This window comes from Rhincodon typus, chromosome 1, assembly GCF_021869965.1.
Source record: "Rhincodon typus isolate 14 chromosome 1, sRhiTyp1.1, whole genome shotgun sequence".
Taxonomy (NCBI): Eukaryota; Metazoa; Chordata; class Chondrichthyes; order Orectolobiformes; family Rhincodontidae; genus Rhincodon; species Rhincodon typus.
In genome coordinates, this window is record NC_063332.1 from 135,796,526 (window position 1) to 135,822,365 (window position 25,840).

At 40.4% G+C, this 25,840-nt stretch overlaps 1 protein-coding gene across 1 annotated transcript in view; it reads left to right on the forward strand.

Moving 5' to 3' along the window:
* The window catches only part of frem3 (Fras1 related extracellular matrix 3), a 211,929-nt gene extending 189,847 nt beyond the window's left edge, over positions 1-22,082 (forward strand). The window contains 7 exon segments of the mRNA XM_048607471.1: positions 3,609-3,713; positions 4,840-4,967; positions 11,700-11,834; positions 12,026-12,152; positions 12,464-12,651; positions 12,752-12,898; positions 21,385-22,082. Of these exon segments, the coding sequence (XP_048463428.1) occupies positions 3,609-3,713; positions 4,840-4,967; positions 11,700-11,834; positions 12,026-12,152; positions 12,464-12,651; positions 12,752-12,898; positions 21,385-21,906 (1,352 nt within the window). The 3' untranslated portion in view covers positions 21,907-22,082.
* Positions 22,083-25,840: the final 3,758 nt, after the last annotated feature.

Sequence of the window (25,840 nt, forward strand, 5' to 3'; positions counted from 1 at the left end):
TTCACAGGATGAGGGCGTCACTGGCCAGGCAGCATTTATTGCCTATTCCTAATTGCCCAGAGGGCAGTTGAGAGTCAACCACATTGCTGTGGGTGTGGAGTCACATGTAGGCCAGACCAGGTAAGGATGGCAGTTTCCTTCCCTAAAGGACATTAGTGAACCAGATGGGTTTTTCCGACAATTGACAATGGATTCATGGTCATCATTAGATTCTTAATTCCAGATATTTTATTGAATTCAACTTCCACCATCTGCCATGGCAGGATTCAAACCCGGGTCCCCAGAACATGATCTGGGCCTCTGGATTAATAGTCCAGCAATAATACCACTAGGCCATCGTATCCCCACATCTGAAACTTCTATACTCTGGCAGGTTGAACTGCCAGTCATCCCTTGCTTTCAACTAAGTCTCAGTGACTGCAGTAATATCATATTCTCATTGCTGCTCTAAGTTCATCTTACCAGTCAGGATCTTTGCATTAAAGTAGACAGAGTTTAGCTTTCCGGCAAACTCATGTATTCTCTGCCTGCTGGACTGCCCTAGTATTCCTTCTATATTTGACTGAACCTTGCTCCTGACTTTACATCCCTCTATGCCCCATCCCTCTGCCAAATTAGTTTAGGGTAAAGAACAGGAGAATTAAATTTTACAGAGATTTGTGGGGCTGTGGCCTGTACAGCAGGAGTCAGTGTTTGAAGAAAACATGTCAATATTTTAAGAACAGATTAATCAGATAATTGAAGAAAAGTAGAATAAAAGGATGCAGTAACAAACAGGCATATGTGAAATGAAAACAAAGTGCTGGAGAAACTCAGTTGGTGTGCAGCATCTGTGGAGAGAGAAATAGTATTAATGTTTCAAGTGCAATATGACTCTTCTTCAGAGCAGATTATATATTTGTGAATTAGTACTACAGATCGGGTGGAGGTGACAGCTCAATATATTCAGGTTTGGCCATGTGGTCTGCTGCTGTGCTGTATTTTTTTTGTAGCTTATGTGTAAACGCTAAATCAATGTTTCTGGTATTGTACTGCATGAGTATCAGATTGCCCTGTGTATTAAGATTTTGCTGCTTTAAACTTTATATCTGCTGCCAGTGAATGTTTGACAAAATGCTCACGTTTTAGATTTTATTTTATTAAGCTAACACATAAAAAGTTGTTCTGCCAGCCTCAATTCTACTGTTACACAGATCACTTCAAACTGTGTTGTCAGGCATATACAGCAACACTGTCACATTAAAGACCACACAAAATGAAATTAGTCTTGGGCAATAGTACATAAAAAGGTAAGGAATAGGTGTATCTTGCACAATTTTTATTTCTACTGAACTCCCCAGAGAAGCAAATTGGAGGGAATTGTAAATGAACTGATTTTCCTTTTAGCTGACTTGTCCTACTGTGGACAACCTCTGACATTATACTTTGCAAAATGGTAAGAGAACAAGGATAAATTAACAATATAGTGAAAAGGAATGAGCAAACTAAGGAAAGGTGGTGGCATAGTGGTAATGTCATTAGACTAACGTTCTGGGGCCTTGGGTTTAAATTCCAATCATGACAAGAGATTTGAATTTGTTAAAAATCTGGAATTGAAAAGCTAGTCTAATGATTACTACTGTCAGTTGTCATAAAAATTTATCTAGTTCACTAATGTCCTTTAGGGAACAAAATCTGATATCCTTACGTGGTCTGGCCTTTCTGTGTGATTCCAGACCCACAACAATGTGGTTGACTCTTAACTGCCCTCTGGGCAAATAGAGATGGGCAATAAAGGCTGACCCAGCCAGCAATCACGCATAACTGCAAAGTATTTTGAATGTTTGGTATTATTTTCGGAGCCATTGTAAAACCTTACTTTAAACCTTCCATTAGAAGCTCACAGTCGCAAAGCTTTTAGGAGTAATGGAATTATGTCTGCGTTAAAATAACTCAGATGAATTTTGCAAGAATATGTCCTGTTTCTTTAAGAGGCTAACAGTTGTGTTAATTCTTCCTTATTAAGCAATAGCAATATCTACTCTTCCTTCGACTGACAGTGTTAGACCCTCTCCCATGTGTCCTCTTTAGATTTGACACTTACATTTAACTATAGCCAGCATTATTAATCTTTTTCTTCAGTGTCAGGATATAGGTGTCACTGGCAAGGCCAGCATTTATTGCCCAATCATAGGTGCCCTTGAGAGGGTGGCTGTGTACCTTCTTTGTGAACTATTTCCACAGTACTGTTGTAGATGGAGTTCCAGAGTTTGGCCCCCAGCGACAATATTTTTGTGCAGAATACAGGTTCCTCTGACACAAGAAAATTTCATCCAGCTAAGTTGAGTTGGAAATCCCTCACTTTGAATATCACCAATGGCTCAATTTGTAGCATGCTTCCAGCTGAGTCAGAAGAAAGACTGTGCTCAAATCTTGCTCCAGGACTTAACTACAGAAATTTACAGCAACACTGCAGAGCAGTACTGAAGCAGTGCTGCACTGTCAGAGATGTTATCTTTTGGATGAAATATTACACTGTGGTCCATCTGCCTGCTTAATTGGATAAAATGCCACATGGTACTATTTTAAAGAAAATCCTGACCAATATTTATCCCTCAATGTCACAAAAACAACATTACCTGTTTGTTATCACATTTCTGTCTGTGGGAGTTTATTGAGTGCACATTGGCTGCCACATTTCCTATTTTTTCATGGCTACTACACTTCCAAATATATTTCATGTAAGAAAAGCACTTTGAGACATCTGGTGATCATAAAAAGAAATATATAAATTCACATCGGTTTTACTTTTCCTTTTGTTTGCCCATCACTTATACTCACAGTATGTTCAAGACTAAAATCTAGAAAGGAATTTGGAATTTTGGAGTCTGCTGCTTTGTAGTGTGAATTGTTTATATTGGACACTCTAATTCACTTCATACTGTACCTTTAGACTAATGGACTGAAGCTATTATCAAGTCATATAAGTGCAGAGGAGACTATTCAGCCCATCAAATTCATGGTGACTGTAGAAAAATTCAGCAAGCCCCATTCTCCTACTTTATGCCCACAACTGTAATTTTATTTCTTTCACCAGCCCATCCAATTTCCTCTGGAAATCATTGATCTCCACTTCCATTTCCTTCATTGGTAGTGAGCTCGATCTAGACAATCTATTAAGTGTCAGTGTTAAATCTATTAATGACTTTCAGCTCAGCTAGTCTACAGGCAGCTAACAATTATCTGTTTAAAGCAAGGCTGTGCATTTTAGAAATGGTAAATGACAAGGAAGGGAAGATAGTTGCCCTATTTTACTTGTTCAGTAAAAGAGAAGTGAAGAAAATAATGTAAAACTAGCAATTTATTAAATTCAATTATTTTGGAAGTTTGGCATTATTTATGGAGCCATTGTAAAATCTTACTTAAACCTTCCTTTAGAAGCTTATACTTACTATGTTTTTAAGAGTAGTGGAATTATATCTGCATTAAAACAACTCAGATGAATATGCACAGTTCCTGAGTTGGTTGCAGACAAATTCAGTTATTACTTTAATATGATTGTATGATCTGGTTTCCTAAGAACTGGAAACTTTGAATAAGCAAATGTTTGTTTTGATCACATTGTGTAGGTGCTTTGTGTCCAACCAGCATGAGAATTAATGAAGAAGGGCGGCTGGTGGTAAATTTCAAGACAGAGGTTCGATTCAGAGGCCAGTTTGTCATGTCACATCCTGGTAAATAATATAATTAATTTTAGTGCTCAATCTCCTGCAGAGATATGTAGTATTAATTTGACAAAACAAACTTATAATGGTTCCTTTAGATCATGAGAGTTGCTGTCTGTTTGTTTTTGTGTTGCTGGTGAAATAAGTCCACAGAGGCCAGTATCCCATCACCAAGTCACCCTTTATTTACACATGGAAAGTCCTTAACACCCCTTCCAAGCCAGCTGACAAAGTAATAGGATGTCTGACAATCCTGCTTTTAATCTGTCAGCCAGGGCTGCCTGATTGGACCAGATTAACAGCTCTAATCAGGGAACTCATTGTAGGAGGTCCACCTGGCTGACCTTGTGACAATTACTACAGCTGGCAGTCTGGGAATGCTGACATTCAAACCAATGTAAGAATGCACACAATTCAAACAGATCCTTTACTTCAATTATGTCACTGAGAAGAAAAAAAGCTATCTGCCATGATTGTATTTTATGAGCACACATAAGGTATTTGTATTTGTTAAATCTACCTTTGATAGGAGATGTGTAAAAATGTTAGATGTGTCTGGATAACAAGCACTTCAGTGACACCAAAGAATCAGACAAATCCTCCTTCATAGAATCCCTACAGTGTGGAACAGGCCCTTCAGCCCAAGAAGTGCACACCAACCCACCATCCCACCCAGACCCATTCACCTATAAACCCACCTAATTGACACATCCCCGAACATTATGGGCAATTTAGCATAGCCAATTCACCTAGCCTCACATGTTTGGACTGTGGGAGGAAACCAGAGCACTGGGAGGAAACCCACACAGACACAGGGAGAATGTGCAAACTCCACACAGACAATTGCCCAAGGGTGGAATTGAACCCAGGTCCCTGGTGCTGTGAGACAGCAGTGCTAACCACTGAGCCACTGTGCCGCCCCAAACAGTTACTTGCTGTAACTGTTTCTGATACAGTTACAAATGATGAAATTTTGTTTGTACCCGTTCTGTATTAATTTCCTAAGAAAATAGCCAAAGAAACTGATTCCACTCTGTCTGTATCCTCCCTAAATTTTGTCTGGCTATGTACTTGCCATTACATTTCTACTCCTTATTGGTATTAACGGTATTAGCTGCACTGCTTTCTGTTCCAGGCACCTCATTGACATCGATGGTAATGTCTGCTGATCACTCCGGCCTCACATTCACACTTAGTCTCGTGCGCAGTGAGCCAACCTACAACAAGCCAACACAGCAATGGAGTTTCATCTCTGATTTTGCTGTAAGTTTCCAAAGTCAAATCATTGGCGTACCCTTTGCCACATCTATCTCATTTACATTTTCCCCAGTATCTTCCTTCCTTACAGCCATTGCCCAAACTCAGTGCCTCATAATTAAAATTTTCACCCTTAAATTTTGGACACTTGTGCTTTTCTGACTCCAAGGTGCTTTCCATTCTTCTACCCAATACCCCAACTCCTCAGCCAGCAGCTTTACCTTCAATTGCATATGCTCCACACTTTCCCTTCTTTGTCTTTGCATTCATTTTTTTGTTTAAGGCTCTGTGAAATGCCTCAAAATATTTTTCAACATTGTTACTGCTTAGATAAATACAATACAATATTGTTGCATTGCTTCACAAGCATCAGGCTCTGCTTTAAGTGATGAGTCTTTGGATGCACTTAACAGAGCAATGTATAAAAGCAAAACACTGTGGATGCAGGAAATCTGAAAAGAACACAGATAATGCTGGAGAAACTCAGCAAGTCTGGCAACATCCATGGAGAGGAAAACATAATTAATGTTACAAATCCAGTATGATTCTTCTTCAGAACTTAAAGGTGTTGGAAAATAGATTTTTTATATACTTTTGACAGAGGCAGAGGCCCAGTGCAAATGACAAATGGATTGTTAATAGTGGAGAAAGAGAAGAATAGGTGCAAATTACGGTATGAAAGGGAGAGAATCGGTCCAATCTCTATTAAATGCATGGGCAAAGTAATAAAAATGGAGAGCAGACATAATGCAGTCAGTTTCTGAAGTTATTGAATTCATTATCAAGACTTTCAGACTGCAAAGTGCCCTATTAAAGCTTGTGTTGTGCTTAACATACCTACTGTTTTACAAAAACTGAGTATGTTAAAATCCACTTGCTGGTATTGCATTCCATGATTCTTCTCACTAAACATAAAAACATCGGTGGATTGGCTGTTTGAAATTGCCCATTGTGTCCAAGGATGTGCAAGGTAGGTGGATTAGCTATGGGAAATGTAGGGTTACAGGGAATGGGTCTGGTGGAATGCTCTTCGGAGAGTCAGTATGGACCTGATGGACTGAATGGCCTGCTCCCACAGTGTAAGGATTCTATGATAAGAGGAGTAGACCATTTTGCTGATTTGTTTTTTTGCCTTACCTCCACTTTCTTGCTTAATCCCTGTAATCATTGATTCCATTAGAGACCAAAAATCAAGCAGTTTCAGTCTTGAAGATGTTCGTAGATAGAGTATCCATGAAAAAATGAATAGAATATGAATGTAAACTAGCAAGGTAGTAGAAAGCTACGAAAAAGCTTTTATAGATATGTGGGTCCATTAAGGACGGAGATAAGAAAATTTATTATGTTAGTTTGCTAAATAGTTACTTTGGGCAGAATCTTATAGGTGTCTGCGCATGGGCTATGCTGAGATTTCTGGCATTTTCCAATGGGAAGTCCAATGAGTTCTATCTCAACATCAGGAACATCTCATGCTGTCTTTTATGCTTTTACCAAGTGGCATGATGAAATTCTCTCTAGGCAGTGGCATGCTGCTAATTAAGGGGGATTATTGTTTGCTAAATGCATTGATAATGGCCCAGCTTACTTCATAATATTCAGCTTCCTATCTTAACATGCCAAACAAGCTAGATATCAAATCTTGACGTAGAAGTCAGAGCAAGCATCTGATGTCTTCAGCTTGCTGTTTGCTTCGAAGGACCTCCATGTTGCTTAGGACCAAACAACATCCCCAGGCACCAGCCATATGCACCTCTCACCCACATTTAATGACATCGATATTTGCCAACTCCTCAAGACCATCAGTGCACCTTGAGACAGGACACTCAGGAAGCACAGACTTGCATTGCAAGGTACACCAGCAAATAGCATTGCGAGGCTATAGCAGAGATGGTTTGCATGCAAGGACAAACACCCAGCTCACAGACTGGACCAGTTTGCTCCTCAAGGATGTTCACTTGGTCTGTAACCACTTGGTCACTTAGCACCTACCCACATGCTTACACCATTTTTGCCTTCCCTTACCAATTAGTGCAGTCAAACAACCAGACAACCTGCTTTGCTGGTCAGCATCTTTAGTCAAAGGGTCATACACATTGCTATACAGCAGAGTGCTACATCAAACTCATTCTGCACCAAGTGCCAGCAGCTAACATGGCAAATAGAATGAATGTGCAGCAAATAAGTAGCCATGAGTTGAAATCTTGGGGGAGTTGTCCTCACGAAGTACATGGAGGTACCTGTCAGTCAGAGGGTCTCAGCACTAAGTCAAGGGCAGCCCAGGTGATTGGCCATAATCAGGTGTCCAGTCAGGATGTTCTTGGTCAGGGGCCTATGCCTGTGCAGTCCAGAGAATGAGTCACAGCGAGTACCATGTCTCCATCGTGTCTGGTCCGAGGGGTGAGGTTTACCTCTTACCAGGTAGGTTAGCCATGATCTATCTGTAGAGGCAATCCAGAGAAACTAAGGGGAAAGGCATTTGGTGGGGGGAGTGAAGGGTGGAGAAACAAGGGAAAGCCCCTGCAATGGGAAGGAGACTAAACAAGATATTCTTAAGGATCGGAGCTACAGGCTGGGGGAGGGAAGGATGACAGTTGCAAAGAGGGGAAACAGTATCTGCAAGGGTGGAGATATGATAAAGCTTGATATAAAGCATGGGGCAGGGGAAGGTGCTACTTCAACATTCAGGAGAATGCTGATTTTCAAGCAGGTCAATGTATGCCCACAATGGCATAGTCACCTCATGCCGGGACAGGGTGCATAAGGTGGGCAGGTGCATCCTCATGTAGACAGATTGTGTAGTTTTCTGGACAGATACAAAGCCATTTGGGTTAGAGGAAGGACTACTAGAAATGGGTTTGGATATTTGGGAGCTCACTGACACATAAAGGCGGATGCTGGAAGTGACTAGCTAAAGGTGGCTCACTATCACCTTCCATTGTGCTGGAAATTGAAAGTACACAGTGGGGAAGAAAATGGCTGTGACCAAACCCAGAGTTAGTAGGGTAAGTGACTCGACCTATGAGGGAGGGTCTGCAAGTTCAATCAGTGTGAGGACCTTTACAGGGAAACAACATTGCGCACAAATCCATGCACTGTACAGGATACAGATCTGTGGCGTCCCTATATCTGGCCATTCTAATGCCTTTTACCCCTGTTTGCTGTGCAACTGTCTGCCCTAGATGTTACTGACAACCTCATGCACAACAGTACTTTTGGACAATGGACTTGGGAAAAAATAGGAATGTTGTAGAATGAGGACCAATGATGTAAGCAGGAACTATTCCCCTGTATGTACCTTTTCCTTGGTATTCCAGCAGAAATGATCCCAGTCTTCTCTTGTGAGGGTCTGAAATTTTTCCTTGTGTGGAGTGAGAAATCTAATGTCAGGCACCCCTCAACTCATTTTAGCTCTTTTATCCCAAGTATGATCTGTTTTCTCTTGTAATGAGAGAAACAGAGGGATTGAGTGAAGTGAAAGAGGCTGATGTAAGTGGCTGAAAGGTTGTGAGGTTTATAGAAGAAGTGAAGAGGCAGTGCAGAGATCAATAAAGGGTGGAACGGAGGAGAACAGCAGGTCAGGCAGCATCAGAGGAGCAGGAAAGTCAACATTTCAGGTCAGGAACCTTCTTGATGAAAGGTCCCAACCTGAAGCGTTGACTTTCCTGCTCCTCTGATGCTGCCTGACCTGCTGTGTTCTTCCAGCTGCACACTGTATTGACTCTGATTCCACCATCTGCAGTTCTTGCTATCTCTGAGTCATGCAGGGTTAGTGGTGCATGGGGGATATTGGTGAGAGTGAGTGAGGGAAGATGTTGCAGGGAATGATGAGAGTGGCAGAGCACGAGACTTGCTAGAGAAGTTGTACAGTAGCAGATATAGTGAATGTGAGGTTGCAGATACCCTGGCACGGCAAAGAAGGTCATTGACTGTTCAGCATTCATCCAGAACGTCAAAACAGCACTAACCGAGATGGTGACTTATACCAGGCTGCAAGGGCCTAATGGCATGGCTTCCTCAGACGGTCCTCAGGAAGAGGACACCTCTCCTTTGCACCACCCTATCCACCAGGACCTCCTAGCCCCTCTCGGAGAATCGTGGTGCCATCTTCCATTATCAGACATCTTCGGAAAATGCCCTTGACTGAGCTTTGGAATGCCAATATTTGTCTGAGTGCACACCAGCTTTTTAAGGATGAAAGGGGTGTGAGCAATGCTGGTCCTTTGCTGGATATCTGCTGATTTGTTCTAAGAACAGGGTGTGGTAAGCTGAGTCTAGAATTGAACTTGATGGATGCCATACAGTTGGGATAGATAGTTAATACAGCTCAGTTGGTAAGGCTCAGTGTGAAACCTTGCTCAATCACATGGTGAGAATCCCTCCAATAAACTCAATGTAATTTGCATTTAGCCAAAACAAATTCAGCCCTTTGTGTCTGTCTTTACTGAGAAAGATACAAGAAATCTTTCAAAAGTAATAGAGATCCAAGGGACCATTAGGAACAAAGAACTGAAGAAATATTATCAATAAAAAAGTAGTTTTAAGAACATTGATAATTCCTCAGGATTCAGTGATCAGAGCAGTGCTGGAAGACATGGGTTTAGAGAGTCTATGTGAGTTAGCAAACATCTTTTAAATTTCTGTTGAGTCTGGAATGGTGTCTGCAGATTGGAATGTTGTGAATGTAATCCACAGTTTAAGAGGAAGGGAGAGGAAACAACAGATCTATGTGCCTGATTATCAGTAGTAATGAAAGTAGTAGAATTGATTATGAAGGATGTGGGCAGAGTCAGCGTGGATTCATAAAATGGAAATCATGTTTGAAAAATCTGTTAAAATTGTTTGGGGATATTACTCAGTGTGAATAAGGAAGAACCAATGAATGTGGTGTATTTAGATTTTGAAAAGGCTTTGAATAAAATTCTATACAGAAGATTAGTAAATAAAATTATAGCACACAGGATAGGAGTAACAGACTGGCATTGGCTATTCCTCATACTAACCCTCCTATTAACATTTGGAGTATTGTGCCAAAATTGATAGAGCTGTCTCATGGATGAATCAAGCAACAGCCTGACATAGCCATACAGAAAATATCCCTCATCCCTCGTTTAGTTTAAAGTCCTTTCTATTTCCCTAGTTAGGCAGTTTGTGAGAAATTACCATTCCCTGAACAGTTTACAGCCTCAGTGAGGATCTCAGGTCTGAGGTCTACCAATGCCCACCTGTCTCAAATTGTTTCAATCTGACCCTCTTCTGCTTCCTGAAAACCAGCTCTGTAGCAGGTAGTGAGCACAGTTATGGTTTCTGTTCGGCTGTTCAAAAAGCCCTCAGTGATTCCAGGTCACTTTCAGCAACACCATTTAGCACATATCTTCTTATACTCCTCAGCAGACTTTTTCTAGTTCTACCTAGGTCTTTAGTAAGGACAAAGTCCATAGTCTTTGAATTCTCCCTTTTCCATTCTAAATTCTTCTCCAACCCACAGCAGATGTCCTGAATCCTGGCACCAGGCAGACAATACAAATGTTTGGAAACATGCTCTTTGCTGCAGAGAACAGTGTCAATCGCCTCACTATACTGTTCACTACTATTACTACAGCCTTTTTATTTCCCACATTTGAATGGCTATTTGTTCAATTTTAAATTAAGAGTTTGCAGGATTTTCCAGAAGCTTCGGGGCTCATGACCTGTGATTGCTTGTGTTTTCTTAAGATATTCAGGACTCATTTAAAGGAAGTGTTCCATCAGGTGGCTGATTCAAGAATGGTAAATAAAAAAAGGCTGATGTTTCTCTTTACGATCTCGCTATGAAGGTCCGCACATGTCAATTGGCAGACCAACAATGTGCCAATGTGTTTACTTCTGTTTTCTCCAGCCACTGCCATACATAGACTTCAGAGATCTGTACCATGGTTGGAGAAATCAGAGGGAATACAGATCCAATGTACAATTTTACAAGAATTGATAAAAAGTTCTCCCAAATAAAACTTATATTTGACAATTTTCCAAACTTCAGGCCACCCTAATGTATTCATAGGCAATGAAGTGTTGTCACCTTTGCAACAGTAAAAAACGTGGAGGACAATTTGTGCATGGTGAAGAACAGAAACAGCAATGACATAAATCATCAGACACTCTGTTTTAGTGCATGCTCCAGTTAGAGGGCAGTCAAGAGTTCAAAATCTCATCAGCTAGATTACAGCTCCAACAATTCAGCAATTCCTCAGTAGCCCGTTGAAGTGTTCACCAACATTACATGCTCAGATCTCTAAAGTGAGGATGAAAGCCTGACTCAGAGGGTGCTACCATTGAGCAATGTGTGTCAAGGCTTGCACTTATAGACATAGGTCTCAAAGTTCAATATTACAGAATAGAACAACAGAGAATGAAGGTCACCTAACAAGAAAGACTTTACAGTCCATTGTTCTATTTGTTTGTTAAGTAGTCTGGGGTGGCACCTCCATTATTCTAAAGTAGATCATTAAAGCGTGTTGCGATCATCTAAAATTCTACACTAGATTTGTGCATTCAGACCAGTGGAAAAGAAAAGCTTTATGTTCTCAGTTTGTTTTAAGGACTGTTGAGGTGCAGTGGTAATATCCCTATCTTTGACCTGGGAGGCCTGGGTTCAAGTCCAGCTTGTTTCAGAGATGTTTAATAACACCTCTGAACAGGTTGATTAGAAAACAGTTCTTGTAACTTCAATATTTTCACCATCTTTATACTTCCTTCCTTTAGATCAGAGACTACTCAGGTACATATACAGTGAAATTTATCCCATGCAGCTCAGCGCCAAACCAGGAATATAATCTGCCAGTTGTCTGTAATCCACGAGAACCTATTACATTTGATCTGGATATTCGATTCCAACAGGTCTGGTAAAAATACCTGCAGACTTTGTCTTTACTTTCTTCACTGTATATTATAAGATTATGTTATTAATATAAACCATGATATTAAATGGAATTCCAATATAATTAATTAAAATCATGAATGTAACAAAATACATTATAACCATAGTAGAACCTAACACTTTTGTTTGTGGCTCATATTTTTTGTAATAGGTGAGTGACCCTGTGGCTGTTGAGTTTAGCCTGAATACCCAGATGATCCTGTTGTCCAAGAGAGAGCTTTGGCTGTCTGATGGCTCAATGGGATTTGGAGAAGGAACAGACGTTGCATTTTCCGAAGGTTTGTTGACTTATACTTCATACCTGGTTAGGCTTCCTTACACAAACATGTACAATTCATAAAGAAATGTTTATTTCTAATTACTACAAGCGTAAAGAATATATAATGTTTACTCATTGATGCAGACTTGTTCTAGATATCTGATTTCCTTTTGTAGCTGAACAGATTAGATCTGAGATTGTAATTTGATGACTGTTAATATACATGCTCCTCAGTTTGATGGTTATCTCACAAAAAACAAATAAGTGATAAAAATGTTTTCAGGAGGTCCTACCCTGTATCCCACTGTCTTTTGTGATCTTTCTATTCAGGTTCAGTCATTTATGGACGTGACATGATGGACCCAGTTCAGAACCTTGGAGATTCATTCATCTGCAACATTGAGAAAGTTTTCTTATGTACTGGTGCTGATGGATATGTTCCCAAATACAGTCCAACAAATCATGAATTTGGTTGTCTGGCTGACTCCTTATCTTTATTGTACAGGTTTAAGATTCTGGTATGTTGGATTCTGTCAGATAAAGGAAAATGGAAAAGTAATTCAAGTTGGGTATTCACAAGGTGCCATGCACCAACACAAATTCTGCTTCTCTCCTCAGGACAAAGCTCAGCCTGAGTCCCAAGCTCCAGCCTTTGGTGATGTCCCTTTTGATGCCAGGTTGGCTGTTGATATGCCAGATGCATTACCACTTGTGAAACAGCCAGGATCTGATGGTTTCAGCTTCGCTTCTGCTCCGCTTTTCCGGGTGAACGTTTGATGTTGATCCATATTTGTCTGGGGTTTTTATTTACTTTTATGCTCTGAATGCAGCTTGTTTGGAATGAGAGGTTGGACAATTTATAATGGTTTCCTTTGAAAAGTTATTTGCAACTTGTCCAGTGAGAAAAGATCTTCTTACTCTGTGCTACAATGTTTGTATCCCTTAAAATGCAACAATTGATGGACCTTGTAGTGCTGCAGCATTTTGGAAGTTATAGTGTGCAGTGCTGTGATATGGATGAGTGCAGGTTTGCTCCTAAAATTTCCCACAGGTGTGAGGAGGCGCTTTACTTACCTAACACACAATTCAGAGATCTCCCACATTGTCTGAATCTTTAACTGTACAGCATATTAGTGAAATCACTGACGACAGGCTGACCCTCCAATGGGGTAGAGATTTTGTAAGTGAAGGTCACAGAAGAAGGTAACTACTATGTCAGCGCTCCCAGGGAGGCATCAGTTATGGTGGCAAGGGATGTTGCTTGCGTGGTTTATTGGGGAGAGAAGCAAGTGCCAAATGGAAGGATTAGGGAAGGCTTATTGATGGGATAGACTATCTATCTGAAGGAGTAGGCTGGGGACCCTGGTAGGGCAGGATTCAGAAGCCTTGTGGTTATGCAGAGTGGGAAATCACAGGCCTCAATAAACACTGGATACCTTCGGAGCATGACACAGATCAGAGTTCAGAGGTTGGGACAGGGAACCACAGAAGACTTGTGTTCATTGGGGAGTCAGGGCTTGGTGATTAGGTTGCTGGAAAAGCTCAGCAGATCTGGCAGCATCTGTGGAGGAGAAAACAGAGTTAACGTTTCGGGTCCGGTGACCCTTCCTCAGAACATTCTGAGGAACAGTCACCGGGCCTGAAACGTTAACTCTGTTTTCTCCTCCACAGATGCTGCCAGACCTGCTGAGCTTTTCCCAGCAACTTTGTTTTTGTTCCTGATTTACAGCATTTGCAGTTCTTTTGGTTTTTACTTGGCGATCAGGTGATGTAATCAGGGAGTTGGTTGTCCACTAATGTACCTCAAGGCCCCTCAGGCTGGCAGCTGGTTCTAAGAAGTAGGTGTGAAAGCCAAAAGCCACCAAGTTACCATTTCACTCAGTAAACATGGCTGACTAGAGCTAAGGATGAAAACCTGATGACAATGAAGTTTGCAGTCTCTTTATCGTATTTAAAGGTTCAGCCCACAACAATTTCTGTTTTAGGTTAAAATTCAGCTAACTGAATCACTGCGCAATGAGCCGTTAAACAGTAAAAGCACCAAACTTGCTGTCAAGTGGTCAGATTCACTGTAAAATTAGTTGTATTCTTAGACATTACAAGGAGAAAAAGAATGCAATATGAATTGTGTAATAGTCTCACACTCAAAAAGGAAAACATAGCATTTGTTACAACCAAGTGCAGAGGAGTGAATAATTTCCTCTGTTATTACCGCTGAGATTGGTTGTAACAGAGTTTAAGTAGTCTAAAGATGCATACTTTCAGTTCAATGTTGTAGGGCAAATGGAGAAATAAGGCAGACAGATCGCTTGATTAATAAAGTTGAAGATTTAATTTTAATGTTGAATTTATTCAAGTAATGTATAAAACAGGGTAAAACCTGTCCTGAAACCTCTGATATGGTGGACAGTGAAGAAGGTTATGGAAAATTACAAAGTGATCTTGATCGATTGAATCAGTGGGCTGAGGAGTGGCGGATGGAATTTAGTTTGGATAAATACAAGGTATTGCATTTTGGTAAAACAAACAAGGGCAGGACTTATGCAATTAAAAGTGGGGCCCTGGATACCGTTATAGAATGGAGAGACTTATGGGTTCAAGTACATAATCCTTTGAAGTTTGAGTCACACTTAGACATGGTCATTAAGAAGGCATTTAGCACACTTGCCTTAATTGCTCAGACCTTTGAGTATAGGAGTTGGGACTTAATGTTGAGGTTGTACAGGACCTTGGTGAGGCCTGTTCCAGAGTACTGTGTCCAGTTCTGGTCACCCTGTTACAGGAAGGATATTATTAAGCTGGAGAGGAGTCAGAAAAGATTTACCAGGATGTTGCCAGGAATGGAGCATTTGAGTTATAAAAAGAGACTAGGACTTTTTTCACTGGAGCATAGAAGATAGAGGATGACCTTATAGAGGTTTATAAAATCAGGAGGGGCAGAGATAAGGTGAATAGCAAGGGTCTTTTTCTTAGGGTGAGGAAGTTCAAAATTAGGGGGCATATTTTTAAGGTAAGAGGGAGAGGCAACTTTGTTAGAGAGTGGTTTGTGTGTGGAATGAACTGCCAGAGGAAATGGTAGATGCAAGTACAGTTACAAAATTTAAAAGACATGCAGGTAAGCACATGAATAGGAAAGGTTTGGAGGGAAATGGGCCAAATGCAGGCAGCTTGGACTAGTTCAGTTTGGGAACATGGTTGGCGTGGACTAGTTGGTCTGAAGGGTCTCTTTCCATGCTGTATGTCTCTATATACACACAGATACTAACATAAATAAAAAATAGAACATGGGAGGTGGAAAAGAGTTTAGTCTATAAATAAAATGAATTCAACATTCCAATGTTCCTTTGGTGGTCTTGAAGTCCATTGGTTTTACAGCCAATGTAAGCTGGATGTTCTTCTGGAGACAGATTCTGGTGAACTGCAATCAGATTGGCTATTTGTGACAAATAGAATTTTCTTTTTATTTTTAAATTTCCTACCTCTATGATGTATTCTAATTTGTAACAGAAATGGGATCTGAGCTTGAAGAAGACTCATGTGAGAAAGAGAGACAGAGCTGTTATTACTATTCCATCCTGTAACTTTCTTGATGTACTCTCTTCAGTAACCAACAGACAAGCTTATAATCAGTTCTCACATGTCAGAGTTTTGATCATGTGATTGCAAGTCCGCAGTATTAAATCAGTTGACAGAATTAAAGGTTGACAGACCATATGTTATAACTCTGTGACACATTTACATGGTATTTCTTGATGCAAGGTCCAAACCTATAAAAATAATAAAGCCTGCATCACCATACCCGTCTCTTAGTTTGTGTTCATAAATTTGATTTATAAATCCCTGAATAGATGTGCATGCCCATTTAAAATAATAGACTGCCTGTTCATAATCTGGTTAAAAATCTATCTGAATTTAGTGACTGTATAAAGATACTTTACTAGAATAATACCTGGAATGAGCGAATTGTCTGATGAGGATAGGGTTGAACAGACGAGGCTTCTATCCGCGCGATTTTAGAAGAGTATTAGTTGGCTTGATTGAAACAGAAATTTAGAAAATAGGAGCAGGAGTAGGCCATTTGACCTATCAATTCACTGTGTCATTCAACATGATCATGTCTAATCCCCTTTACCTCAATGTCATAATTCCACTCTCTCCCCATAGTCTTGATACCCTTAGCTTCTCAATATCTATCTACTCCTTTCCTAAATATGTGACTTCACCTCCACGGGTTAACCACCCTCCAAAGAAATTTCTCCTTTTTGCAATCCAAAATCATAGAATTCCTACAATGTAGAAGCAGGCCATTCGGCCCATCAGGTCCATACCAACACTCTGAAGAGCATCCCACCCAGTTCCACCAACCCCATCCCTGTAACCCTGCATTTCCCATGGTTGACCCACCTAGCCTGTACAACCCTGGACATTATGAGCAATTTAACATGGCCAATCCACATAACTTGCACATGTTTCTTTAGACTGTGGGAGGAAACAAAGCATCCGGAGGAAACCCACACAGACACAGGGAGAACGTGCAAAGTCACACAGACAGCCATCTGACACTAGAAGTGAACCCAGCTCCGTGGTGCTGTGAGGCAGCAGTGCAAACCACTGGGTCACCATGGCCTTCTGCATTTTCTGAAACCATGACCGGTTATTCTGGGCTCCCCCTAACCCCAGGCCAGTGGAAACATCAGCCCTACATCAGCTCTGTCTAACCCTGTCAGTTTTTCCATATGTTTCAATGTTATCCCTTCTCATTTTCTAATTTCCAATGAACACAGACTTAGTCGAACCAATTTTTCTCATACAACAAACCTGTCATCTCATGAGTCAGTCTGCTGGACCCCCTCTCCGTTAAGTATATATTTTCTTAGGTAAGGAGATTAAAACTTAACCAATTGCTCCAGGTATGTTCTCATCAGTGCCCAGTATTGTTGCACTAAGACTTCTTTGCTCCTATACTGAAACCATCTTACAATGAAGTCTGGCATACCATTTCTTTTCCCAACTGCTTGCTAAACCTGCAGGTTTACTTTCATTGATTGATGTACAAGTAAACGCAGGTCCATTAGTACATCAACATTTCCCAATCTATTAACATTTTAATAATAGTTTGCCATGTATTAACATACTCACTCAACTTGTCTAAATTACCCTGAAGCCTCTTCACGTCCTCCTCATCATTCATACTCTAACCTAGTCACAAACTTGGAAATAATAAATTCAACTCCCTCATCCAAAATGCTGATGTATTGTGAATACCTGATGTCCAAGCATTGATCCTTGCAGTTCCCCATGTACACCATCTACTCCAGAAACAACTCATTTAATCCTACTTGCTATTCCTGACAGCTAACTAATTCACAGTCCATGTCAGTATACTGGTATCAATCCCATATGTTTGAATTTGCACCATAACGTCTTATGTGGGATTTATCAAAAGCTTTCTGAAAACTCAAATATACCACTTCCATTGGTTCTCTCTCGTCTCATTGGTTACACCCTCAAAAACTCCAGTAGGTTGTCAAACACAATTTTCCTTTCATAAATCCTCTTTGTAATACTGTTGGTAATTTTTAAGTATCCTGTTATCAATCCTTTAAAAAAGACTCCATTATTTTCCCTAGAAATGATGTTTAACTAACTGGTCTATAACTCCCTCTCTGCCTTCTTTTTTTAAACAGTGTTGCATTTTCACCTTCCAGTCTGCCAGGTCTGTCCCAAAATCTATGGAATTTTGAATGATGACAATCAATGCATCAACTGTAACTACTTTCCTTCAGTTACCTGGGATGTACGTTATCAGACCCTGGAGATTTATCAGCTTTTAGTCACATTAAATTATTTAGAACTATTTTTTAAACTAATATTAAAGAGTCAATGTAGTGTGGAGCTGGAGGAACACAGCAGGTCAGGCAGCGTCAGAGGAGTAGGAAAGTTGACATTTCAGGCCTAGACCCTTCATCAAGACTGGGGAGGGGGCTGGGAGCTGGGGAGTGAATAGAGGGATGAGGTGTGGGGCTGGGGGAAGGTAGTTGGGATGGCAATAGGTGGATGCAGGTAGGGGTAGTGGGGATTAGTTAGTGGAAGGGGTGGGGTGGATAGGTGGGGAAGGAGATGGACAGGTTGTGTCAGGTCAAGGAGGCGGGGATGAGATGGAGGATTGGGCATGGGATGAGGCCGGGGTTGGGGAGATTTTGAAACCGGTGAATTCTATGTTTAGGCCATCAGGCTTGTAGGCTCCTGAGGCAGAATATGAGGTGTTGTTCTTCCAGTTTGCGTGTGGCATCATTGTGGCACTGGAGGAGGCCCAGGATGGACATGTCACCAAGGGAGTGGGAAGGAGAGTTAAAATGGTTAGCAACCGGAAGGTGTTGTTGGTTATAGCATATGGAGTGCAGGTGCTCCACAAATCTGTCACTGAGCCTGCATTTCATCTCACCAATGTAGACGAGGCCACATCGGGAGCAATGGATGAAGTAGACCAGGTTGGAGGATGTACAGGTGAACCCCTGACAGATTTTGAGAGTTTGTCTTGGGCCTCGGATGGAGATGAGAGGGGAGGTGTAGGGGCATGTTTTTTATTTCTTTATTCATTAACGGGATGAGGGTATTGCTGGCTAGGCAGCATTTACTGTGCATCCCTAATTGCCCAGAAGGCAATTCAGAGTCAACCAGATTGCTGTGGTTCTGAGGCCACATGGAGGCCAGACCAGGTAAGAATGGCAGTTTCTTTCCCTGAAGGACATTTGTGAACCAGATGGGTTTTTCTGACAATCAACAATGGATTCATGGTCATCATTAGATTCTTAATTACAGATACTTGATTGAATTCAAATTCCACTATCTGCTATGGTGGGCTTCCCAACCAGGTCCCCAGAACGTTATCTGGATCTCTGGATTAACGGCCCAGCGATAATACCACCAGGCCATCACCTCCCCTCCTACGGTTGCAGGGAAAGGTGCCGGGTGTGGTGGGGAGTCTGGAGTAGATGAGGGAGTCGTGGAGTAAGCGGTCCCTAGAAAAGGAAGATGGGGTGGGGAGGGAAGTATCTCTTTGGTAGTGGGGTCGGATTTCAGGTGGCAAAAATGGTGGAGGATGATGCGTTGGATGTAGAGGTTGGTGGGGTGGGATGTGAGGACCAGGGGACTCTGTCTTTATTTTTGTTGGGGAGGGGCATAGTTTTGAGAGCAGAAGTGTGGGAAATGCAAGAGATGCGGTTAAGGGAGTTCAATTAACGGAGGGGGGAGGTCACAGTCCTTAAAGTAGGAGGACATCTGGGATGTCTGGGAGTGGAATGCTCCATTTTGAGAGCAGATGCAGCAGAGGCAGAGGAATTGGAAGTAAGGGATCGCATTCTTGCAGGAGGGTGGGTGAGAGGAGGTGTAGTCAAGGTCCCTTCTAAAATACCCATGTTTCCCTAGCACTCCTGTTAAGCTTTTCATGTCTTCTTCTATGAAGGCAGAACAAGACAGAAGTCATATCAGACTCGAAACATTAACTGTTCTTTCTGCGCAGATGCTGTCAAATGTGCTAAGTTTGCCTAGCACCTTTTGTTTTTATTTTAGATTTTCAACATTCACAAGTACTTTACATTTAAAAATAACGTTTAATTACTTTGCCATTTTCTTGTTCTCTGTTATCAATTTGCCCATTTCAGACTGTAGGACATTTGTTTTCACTAATGTTTTTCTTTTTTATGTCCTTGTAGAAGCTCTTACAATCCACTTTTATATTTCTTGAAAGTTTACTCTCATTTTTCCCTTTAATTAAATTCTTGGTCCTCCTTTGCAGACAGGATCCTGAGGGATTTTGACAGGATGTTTCCCTGACCACTCTTTAGAAATCAAGGTTTACCCAATTAAGACAAAATGAGAATTTTTTTTTCTCAGAGTTGTAAGTCTTTGAAATGCTCCCTGTAAAGATAGCAGAAGCTGTGTCATTGAATATTTTTTTAAGGTAGAGATAGATAGATTCTTCTTAAGAAAATGGGGTGAAATGTTATCTGCAGTAGCAGGGAATGCAGATTTGATGTTGCAACCGCATCAGCCAGGACATTATTAAATGATGAAGCATGCTGTAAGGGCAGAATGGCCTACTCATAATCCAAGTTAGTATGTATGAATGTTTTAGATTAAATATGTTATCTTCAATAGAACACTGATGTTCTTCACAGGATTCAAAATATAATGGAAAGTATAAGAGTGTACAGTTGCAAAAATATTGCAAGAATTGAGAGTTTTCTCATTGGAATAAAAACATAGGGATATCATAAAGTCAAAATGGCACAGAAAGAGGGCATTTGACCAATCAAATTGATGGTACCTCTGTACAGCAATTCAATCAACCCCATTCGTTCACTTTGTGAATCAAGCCTTCAGAAAGTTGAAATACAGACTACAAGAAAATACCATTGGCTGACCTCTATTGAAGCTGGAAACTGGGACGGTTTTTTATGTGATTGTATAGTATACGTACTTCAATTGCAACAATTAATGCTGCTTGATCACCTTCTGTCAGGAGCAATTGAAAATGTATCGATTGAAACTAACAGGCAGAGGTGATGGCTGTATGAAACATGGATTGATAAGTAGTAGAAAGCAAGAAAAGCAACAAATCAAGAAACATCAATGTGAATTTAAAGTTTGATGCATACTCTGGGAACTTTTCTCACTTATTCTGTAGATAGCAAAGACAATTATTTCACAAGCAGAATATTAAATGAGTTGGTAGAATTCATGACAGAAAAGGTTGGGTGGCACAGTGGCTCAGTGGTTAGCACTGCTGCCTCACAGTGCCAGGGACCTGGGTTCAATTTCAACCTCGGGTGACTGTCTGTGTGGAGTTTGCACATTCTCCTTGTGTCTGCGTGGGCTTCCTCTGGGTGTTCTGGTTTCCTCCCACAGTCCAAAAATATGCAGGGTAGGTGGATTCGCCATGCTAAATTGCCCATAGTGCCCAGGGATGTTTAGGTTAGGTGGGTTAGACATGGGGAAATTAGGAGACTGGGTCTGGGTGGGATGCTCTTCAGAGGGGCAGTGTGGACCTGTTGGGCCAAATGGCCTGTTTCTACACTGTAGGGATTCTATGAAAATATCTTAGAAGACATTAGGGTGGGACTTTCAATCTCAGTGAAGGTAGGTGACGTATTTTATAAATGGTCAGAATACATCCAACATCACTCAATTCACAGTACAAATAAAGGTGCTTTAGCCAATTAAACCATGCTTTCCTATTTGTCTTCCAGGTGGCTGCTGGCCGAGAGTGGTACATCCATGTTATTTACACAGTCCGTTCCAAAGAGAATGCCAGGAGAGGAATCGGCAAGAGAAGTTTGACATTTCTGCACCATTTAGTGTCCACCACAGGAAGTTTTTTTAACAGCCTGGGATTGAACCACAGCCGACGATCAGCACCAAGGAAACCTGATCTCGTGCAAGATATTGGAGTGGAGAACAACCGAGGCACTAATATCCAGCACATAGCCAATAAAATCATCATCACCCAGAAGGACTACCCGCCCCATGGGGAGCAGTACCAGAGGCCACATCTGCCTACCACCAGCAAAGAGTCTGAAGATCGCATCCTCCCCATGGTAGGTGGAGCTGGGGGATTGCTGCTCTTAGTTTGTATGGCCACCACAATCTTTTTATTGAAGCACAGAAAGAACACTGCCAATGGGAAACAGTCATCAAATGAGAAACGGGCTGGGAGCAATGAAATGATGACCGCAGGGCAAAGCTACAACAGTGACAGTTCAGAGGTGTAATAAAGCTGACAACTGTCACTGTTACTACACCCTATTCAAAAAGTGTTTTGAAAAGCGAAAAATCTCAGTGCCTTATCCAACAGTGCCTTGCATGAACACTTGGAGCAACTACAGGAAATGACTGTTGAGACTTGAAGTAAAAACTGTAAAACTTCTCTTATGGTACATCTTGCAAAAAGATCAAGGGAGAAATGTACAAGCTTTGAATTTGAACAAATTATTTATGTTTGAAAGGTAGTGTCCTCTTATAGCATAGCACTGTGAGATTATATCTTGTGATCTTTTGTACATGTTGCTGTTGGCTTCTGACATTTGAAGCTGATAATATCCACTTATTGGTAGGAATGAATATCATCCCTTTGTCATTGAATGTGCCTTCACACATGTGGCACAATCTGTGCTTATAGCCTGGTGGTCTTTTAAGGGATGCTAATGATTTATGTTTTCTTTTTGTTCTTAATACCTGAATGCTGAATTCTTAATTATGGTTATGCATATGCATTGTAGTGCCTGTCTTACTTGCACAGGTTTAGCTTGTTTTTATGCTTTTGTAAAAATCATTTAGTGTTAATATTTCTTCTAGGTATAGTAGTGAATGGTGAGGGTTGTATCTTGTACAAAATTCATAAGTGATTAGATGAGGGAGAACGTAAGAATAAGCTAACCAGAACCTACAGGAAGTTCAAACCATTGATAGGCTTGTGGTATGTATGTGATTCCTATGTGTAAACATTAAATATTGTAGATGTATGTTTGTGTTGCCACATACTGCTTAATTTAGTGCCAATAGATTACAAAACAATGGGAATCTTGACATCATAACACTTTTTAGATGAGGAAGAGGTCATTTTTCTTAACAAGCCTTTCCTTTTTTGGTAGACCCTCAACATTGCAAATCTGTCTTCTCATCTTATCCCTCAATCAGTTTCCCTGTAACCTCATCTAAAGATCTTCTTCCACTCAGTCATGCACAATCTCACATACCTCAATCCATCACCTTTCAAAGTGTTTCAACAATCATTTCAAAATATCTAGAGTTGGTTCCTGCTCTTTGTAGAGCAGGATTGTTTTCATGTTTAATTCTAGACACTCAGGGTGCACACAGAAGCAGTTTTACTTTAAGTCTTTCAGAAACTTACTGTTTCAAACGTATCCCATTTTATGTTCTTAACCACTTATTTTTTAAATTTGTGATGTTTTTGGTAACAAGTTAATTGTAGCCACCTAATGAGGGTGTTTTAATTGTGCTACTGCCTTCTCTTATGCATGAATCCCATTAATGTTTTGTTTATTTTTGTAACTGGATATTAATGAAACAGGTCATTGAATCTGACTATACATGATGGTCCTATATAGTAGGATGTTAAACTCCTACATCTAATATGAATCCCTTAGAATAAACAACACTTGAATGACTTTGTGTTAATTATAACAACTGTTGACGAATACATTCAGTGAATGTATAGCACTTGTAACTTGTATTACATTAGAGAACACTAAACAATCTTGTATTCTCAGTTTGATGTTATGACATTATTGCGTCAACAAAGTTACTGGAGTAACAAGAACAGCAGAGTTTTGACTCTGGAAATCAGAAAAGGTAAATGTCATCACACATTTTAGAAATGATTTGAGATTTTCGCACAAAAATGGTGACCCTTCATAAGCAAATGTGATTAATTCAGTAAAATAAAACAAAGAACTGCAGATGCGGGATATCTGAAACAAAACAGAAATTGCTGGCAAAATTCAGAGGTCTGTGGAGATAAAGCAGACTTGGTATTTCGAGTCCAGTGACTCTTCATCAGAAGTCACTGGACTTGAAATACTAACTCTGCTTTCTGCCCACAGATGCTAGCAGACCTGCTGAATTTTGCCAGCAATTTGTTTTTGTTTGTGACTAATTCAGTAACTTTAAGACTTTAAGCCTCACTTATAAACTTACAGGAAGTGAATTTCTGATCTCCAGTAAATATCATTTGAGTTTTTTTTGGAAAAGTAGAATTCCACTTTCCAGGAGATGGGAAAAATCGCATCCCAGTCACAGACTGATGACAGTTATAGGTTACATAACCCTGAAATAAACATGAACTTCTTCTGCCCCCTTATGCAGAATTCCAATAACTGTAATCCATTCCTTTTTTTTTGAAATCACAGAATTCCAGTTAAAGATATTGGGACCCATTTTACCTCTGACATAAATAGCCATGGAATTTAATATAATTTTTGTGTGTAAGTGTTTATTTATTGCTTAATTTGTCCCTTCTTAGGAACATATTGTAGGGATACTTTGCAAGCAACAGGCCCATATTATTAAACCTCTTTAATACAGTAAGGGCTTATAATTAGGGTCATTCCTCTTTGGAAATGTTGTTCCCTTTCTTGACATTATCTGAGCTTTAGCTGAATTCAAGGCACACATGAGAAAGGCATAACTCAGTAATAAAACCAGCTGGAAAAAATTGAAATAGAAACATGAAACATTGGAGATACACAGCAGGTCAGTTAGCATTGACAGAGAATAGATAGTAGAATGCAAGTGTTGTTGACATAAATACTGCCAGTATACATTCTGATTAATTACTTAATGATCTTTGCTGAATTTATTTTCAAAGACAAAAATACAGTCACTTTTGTAAATAAAAATCTGTCTCATGTTTTTAATTATTGTAGTGTAAATGTTTGTGATTCAGGTATGCATTGCCATTCTGCCTTATAGACTCACCTTGAGCTCCAAAGATTCTGTTGCATGCATATTCTAAAATGGAATTTCACAAAGCATTATGAAACTGTAAAGTGGCTGTTGTGGCTCCAGTTTTGGGGAGAGCACAGATTCCTTTTGTAGAAAAATCTTTCATTAGTGGGAACTCTGGGCCAAAATTTGTTGTGGTCCCCTTTCATTTGCTTAACTTAGTGGACTGGGTTTGGCTTGTACCCAAGCAAGGTGGTCTGAAAACTATCCACAGTTGCAGGGAATGCTGGAGAAACTCTGTAGAAAGAATGTTTCAGATCTGGTATGACTTCTTCAGAAGACATTTTACTGGACCTGAAACACTAACTCTATTTCTCTCTCTACAGATCACAGAATCCCTACAGTGTGTAAACAGACTATTCAAGTCTACACTGACCCTCCAAAGAGCATCCCACCCAGACCCACCCCATCCCTGTAACCCTGCATTTCCCATGGCTAATCCACCCAGCCTGCAGATGCCTGGACAGGAGGGGTAATTTAGCATAGCTAATCTACCTAGCCTGCACATCTATGGACTGTGGGAGGAAACTGATGCACAGGGATAATGTGAAAATGTTAGGTTCCCTTTTAGGAGATTCCTACGCACTTGATACAAATGCAATACCCCATCCTCTGTGAATAGCCACAGTTTATTTAAGCAAGTACAAGCTTTGGAGGATCACTTAACAATCTTCGCAGGGCTGGCGGAGCCGTGTCACGCAATGCTCTCTAATAAGGGAACCGTCCTCCTTTTATATAGGATTTTACATCACAGTCAGTCATGTATGCAAGATACAATTTTTTACTCCCCCATAATCACATGCCTAGCAACAGTGATAGTATGTAACTTAATCATCTAACAGTAAAACAAAGGTCAGCCGTCCAAAAACAATGTGTAAAACTAGATAGTTCCTTATTCTTTTAGCCTTAATTCAACATTTACAGACAGCAGAGTATAATTAATTACTGCATTTTGTCTGCGAGACAGGGGTGCCCACGAAGCACCTAATTTTTTACATGTCAGCAGAACAGATATTAACCCTTTAACATTTCATTCCCTCCTTTTATCATTCCATGATAACCAACTAAATGGGGGCTGAGAAAGGCACCGCCAGCTTATTCATAAGAATCTTACAGCCAGTATTTAAGCAAGTTATTAACACACAACATACAATGATTATAACAACAAGAATTACTAGCCCA